Consider the following 5,682-nt stretch of genomic DNA (forward strand, 5'->3'; position numbering starts at 1 on the left):
GAACGGGCTCTAGTCTTGATTTTAAATCATTACATGAAAGTAAAATCAAAAAATCAAATTATATTATGTAGTAATAGGGAGCGCGCAGCACCACGGCATGCACAACAGCGAAGCCCCGAGAGCGCGCAGCGCAACCGTAAAAAAGGGAGCGCGACCGCATGCACAACTCTCTAATCACGATCGAATAAACTACGGGCTAAAAAATTCCCGGAGGGACGGGCCCAGCTTGTTATCTTCCTCTTTACCTTTTCTTCCTCTCCCTCCTCCTTCTCTCCCTCCTCCTCCTCTTCATCACTTTTGTTTTCCTCCTTCTCTTCCTCCTCCTCTTCTTCATCACTTTTGTTTTCCTCCTTCTCTTCCTCCTCCTCTTCTTCATCACTTTTGTTTTCCTCCTTCTCTCCCTCCTCCTCCTCTTCATCACTTTTGTTTTCCTCCTTCTCTTCCTCCTCCTCTTCTTCATCACTTTTGTTTTCCTCCTTCTCTTCCTCCTCCTCTTCTTCATCACTTTTGTTTTCCTCCTTCTCTTCCTCCTCCTCTTCTTCATCACTTTTGTTTTCCTCCTTTTTATCTCCCTCCTTCTTTTCCTTTTTCTCACCTTCCTTTCCCTCCTTCTCCTCTTCCTCCTTTTGATCTACCTCCGTCAGCCTCTTTTCACATTAAAGTCTATCTCCAGCGAAGCTTACAAAGTCCGCGTTTTATCCCCATCATTTCTGTGACTGCGAGAGAGTGAAATCTTCATTCCACCATGAGCTTGAAAGTTCAACTCAGTCTCAGTCATTCAGCGAGCTTGTCAAAGTTCAGTCGTGCTAAACTACTCGCGTTTGTAGCGGTGAAATTTTCAAAGTGAGGTGAGAGGGAAGTTTTGCTTGCAAAAAAGTTCGCGATTTTTTTTTTTTTCTAATTTATTTTTTGAAAAAGAAATACCTTGTTGATAGAAAATTAAGGAAATAGCTACCTAGTGAAAGGCCATTAATAAAAAAGGAATATATTTATTTATTTATTTAAGAAAAAAAAAGGCAGTTCCAGTGAATAATATCTTTTCACTTTTGAAAGTAGGTATTTATTAGTATTTATTTATTCATTTAAAAAAAGTATTAAATTTATTAATTTATTGTTTGACCAACCTCAGTGGTGTAGTGGGTAATGCGTTGACTTTGGATCTGGAGGTCGGTGGTTCGAGTCCAAGACAAGTCATGAGATTTATCTAGGTGTAGGTATTAACTGGGGAACGATATTTGGGACAAGCATTTAACTATGCTCAACACAATTAAAATTTATTTTTTATTGTTTGCTTTTTTACTCGTCGACAATAAATATAATTATTTTTACACATTTTGCACTTGTTCTCCTTAATCTTCATCTAAAAATCTTAAATTTATTTGTAAACATAATTATATCAGTAAAGGGGTGCTCTATTATACTGTTAGCTGTTAGCATAATGGGACATATTGTTTTTAGCTGATAGTCGTAAATACTCGTAAAGCACTAGGTACTTGTACATACTTATTACTTTCTATTTTCTATTACTAAAGTAATGAGAAATACTTTCCTTTCCGTTTCGCGATGACTTTCGAATGGTTGATCCACTTTTGGTGTGGTAAAATCGTAAAATTTGGTACGTATCTACACATTTTTAGCACACTCATGAAATTTGCTCACTAGAATTAGGGAACCCTTTGTAAGATTTTTTTGGGGGCCGTTGGGTTATTGAGGACTATGCATTACCGTTTTCATCAACCACATAAAAAGTCCTTGCTAATCGAAATCAGCTAATTCCCTATAATTTCGCCCCTGATGTCTTCAGAAAGCTCAAATCGTCCTGGAATTAATTAAAAGAATGCTCGAAGTTCCATTCAGCTTGAATTTACCGTTTAGAATTTCATTTTGTTTATAAAATAGAGGCAAAAAATATTTCCCTTAATTTTCAGAGTAGGTACATATGTAGTTACATTACTTAGTTACTGTCAGGACTTATAAGGAAAGTAAAAAAAAGGTCATAAAACGCGTTTTCAAAATATTTGCAACTTTTCTGAAACACCTTGTAGAATCATAACCACGCAGCTTCATTTAACCACCCTGTATAAACGGTTAAATTTAAAATGTTTTCAGAAATTTCAAGGGCCGACCGGCCGGGTCCAGAAAGTGAGTTTAAACTCATTTCAAGTTTTAATCTCGGTTTAAGCAATCTGATTGACTATTTTAAAAAAAAAAATCAACAAATGGGATTGTTTAATTCAAGAGTTAAACTTAAACCGAGTTTAAACTCACTTTGTGGCCATAAAACATTCAACAATCACACGCTGCTCGCTATCATATCTATATTTTAATATGTACACACACTTTTTTAAATTTTTATTTTCAGATTATTATTATTTTATTTTTTTAATTAAAAGGGAAAAAAAGCACACGATTAAAATAACCCTTCGCGAAGCGCTATTCTCCCATTAGTTTTTTTTTTACTTTCTATTATTTTTTAATCAAAATGGAAAAAAACTCTGGTTTTGGTCGCCGTTTTTACTATCTGTCGACAAACTTCCCTAATGCAATCAGCTCGCTCGTGAGAGTGACAATTTGTTGGGTGAAATGCAAGCAAACAATGATGTTGCTTATGATGATGTTTTTATTTTAACCCTTATGAGCCAAACTTTTTTTCTTTGACCGCATATGACTGAAATTTAACCGCTTATAACTCCGGACCGGTACTGAGTGAATATGTCAAATAATAGTGAAAATAGTAGGAAATTTTGTTTTCTAACAAATAGACGGATCCCCGATGCACTCTGACTTTTAGCGACTGAGATATTAGCGAAAAACTGAGAAAGGTTTAGTCAAGTTTGGCGTGACTTTAATGTAGGACTCGGCTCTTATGGGTTAAAAGCAATTGGATTTGGAATGACGGGAAAGGCTTCGTGTTCAGGATTTCGTCGAATCCTGGATGTTCACCATTACCGTATGACCTACCAGTAATGGTGAGCATTGAAGCTCGAGCCCCCCCTCCCCCTTCCTCCCTAAATACGGCCCTCGTGAAAGGGAAGGGAGATTTTGGCAGAGGCTGAAGAGGGGACTCGAGTATTTTTTTTTTTTTTTATTATTTTTTTTCAACGGAAAAGGGCTCAATCGGGCCAAGCGTCCTTTTTGTGTAGAGCATTTTGTACCAAAATCGGACAATATTGTTCTCACGAGGCTGAGTGCACCCCGAAAGAGCCAGCAGCACATATAAGGCTAGGTGATAAAAATTAATTCTGGATAATATCCGGCAGTCATTACAAAGAAAGTAGAAGAAGACAAAGCAGGTGGATTTTTCTACCTTCCTGCCTACTTACTTATCTATCATTATACCTACTCTTCCTTCTTCGTTTTCACCATTCATTTTTCACAAAATCACTCTATTGTTTTTTCCCCTTTCCTCTCCTCCTCCTCCTTTTCTTTCCTTTATTCTCTCCCTCCTCGATCTTCTCCTGTTTTTTGTCGTCCTCTTTCTCCTCGTCTTCCTCTTACCTACTCTTCTTCTCCTCCTCCTCCTCCTGTTCTTTCTTCTCTTCCTTTTACTCCTCTTTTCCTCTTACACTCATTTTTATCTTCCTCTTTACCTTATCTTCCTCTCCCTCCTCGCTCTTCTCCTGTTTTTTGTCGTCCTCTTTCTCCTCGTCTTCCTCTCACTCTTTTTCTTCTCCTCCTCCTCCTCCTCCTCCTCCTCCTCCTCCTCCTGTTCTTTCTTCTAGAGAAGTATGGCTGGATGTCCAAGTGGGTGGATGAGTGTTTCCTTGGCTTCAATATCCTGATTCAAAGATTTTGTTTGACTCAATGTGGTATGTGAGCTTTATTTATTTTTTCTTTAACCCATAAGAGCAGAACTTTGTTTTTGTTTTTTTTTTTTTTCTTCTTTTTTTTTGACCTTGCTGAAATTTAACCACTTTCAATTCTAGGTACCTACTGAGTAAATATGTCAAATAATAAAGAAAATAGGAAATTGATAAATGCTCGATGCACTCTGACTTGGAGTGACTGAGATACCTATTAGCAAAAAAGAGAAAAGAGTTTGGTCAAGTTTGGTGTGACTTTAATGTTTGGTCAAGTTAAGGGTTTGGTCAAGTTTGGTGTGGCCTTGGCTCTCATAGGTTGAATTATTTGTAAGGTATTGAATTTAGGATACTGTAGTTGGAAATCTCATGGAAAAGTTGTGATAATATTTTATTTCTTCTTGACAGGTGCATCATTTTCTGAATTCATGTACAAACTACAACGGGTACCACTGCAAGGCAATAGCTCTCTACAGAGTGCCAGACTACCATTGAAACAAGAAATGCTCTCTCTTGTGTGTTTAACTTTGATCCCTCATGTGAGAAATAAACTGGATGATTATTTGCAAACCCAGAGTGAGACTTCTCAACTAACCAAAGTAAGTGTAAACTTGCTGGTATCTTGTTTTGATTTTATTTGAGTCAAAGTCTAGGAGTTGTTCATGTTCACAGATGCACATAATATGTAAGATCTAATACAACACTAACTGACAGGTAGTGCTGTATTGGACAACTACAAAGGCAGTAATATGTAAGGCTTAAAGTGTAGATTTTCAATTATTTCTAAACTACAGTTGATACGGTTTGACGTTGCTTTGCCAGCAGATGGAGTGCATTTCATACTATGTGGCTCTATGCTTGGAGTTCAGGGGTGCCCTCAGCCTTGTTAGTAGAATTGAGGAGCTCTGGTCGAATAGTGACCAGTGACAACATTACCAGTCTAAAAAGATTGTTGATAAATTAGAATCAATGGTAAATGAGACACTTAGTAATGCTCTGATACCCACAAAAGTTGTGAAGATACACTCTGCCTTACCACAAATAATTCATGATTTGTTTTAGTCTCTATGCTTGGAGTTCAGGGTGCCCTCAGCCTGAGGAGCTCTGGTCGAATAGTGACCAGTGACGACATTACCAGTCTAAAAAGATTGTTGATAAATTAGAATCAATGGTGAATGAGACACTTAGTAATGCTCTGATACCCACAAAAGTTGTGAAGATACACTCTGCCTTACCACAAATAATTCATGATTTGTTTTAGTAAAATTTCCTTTATTCTCCCACTCTCAGTTATTCAGATCTGCCCTGTTCCTGTTGTCTCTATCCCGACTGGTGCATCATCTTCTCTATCTCACCAACCGGATAGAATCTCACTCACCACTTCTAACGCTGTGTGGTGTGAGGTTAACCTATGTACAGGATGAGCATGTAAATACAAATAGGTAAGACTAACAATTTGCCTGTCTTGTTAGTTTGGAAGGTAGAGGTAGAACAGTGCACACCTGTGTTGTACCTACTTGAGTGTTGGGTAATTTGCAAGTTTTACTCCCACCCAGGCCAAACTCTATCTTTAACACATTTTATTAAACATTTATTATGATTAAACGTTTTATGATTTCAATCAATCTTTATTAAAATAAAGAAATTACAAATTGATCAAGGGATAAATTGATCATGACCTGCCTCGGTGGCGTAGTAGTCAAGACGCTCGCCTGGTAAACAGGAGGGCGTGGGTTCGATCCCAGCCGAGGCATGGAATTTTATCCTCATTTATTTGACTCTTTGTAGCGGTCCCTCCTCGCTCTTCTCCTGTTTTTTGTCGTCCTCTTTCTCCTCGTCTTCCTCTTACTCTTTTTCTTCTTCTTCTCCTCCTCCTCCTCCT

At 37.8% G+C, this 5,682-nt stretch overlaps 1 protein-coding gene across 1 annotated transcript; it reads left to right on the forward strand.

The window, feature by feature from the left end:
• The first annotated feature begins 3,727 nt into the window (after window positions 1-3,727).
• LOC103515480 (peroxisome assembly protein 12-like) lies at window positions 3,728-5,246 on the forward strand. Its single transcript, XM_008480421.2, has 3 exons — window positions 3,728-3,809; window positions 4,209-4,399; window positions 5,091-5,246. The coding sequence occupies exons 1-3, from the start codon at window positions 3,737-3,739 to the stop codon at window positions 5,244-5,246; spliced, it is 420 nt and encodes a 139-aa protein (XP_008478643.1). The 5' UTR covers window positions 3,728-3,736.
• Window positions 5,247-5,682: the final 436 nt, after the last annotated feature.

Source organism: Diaphorina citri, unplaced genomic scaffold (genome assembly GCF_000475195.1).
Source record: "Diaphorina citri unplaced genomic scaffold, Diaci psyllid genome assembly version 1.1 scaffold1350, whole genome shotgun sequence".
Lineage (NCBI taxonomy): Eukaryota > Metazoa > Arthropoda > Insecta > Hemiptera > Psyllidae > Diaphorina > Diaphorina citri.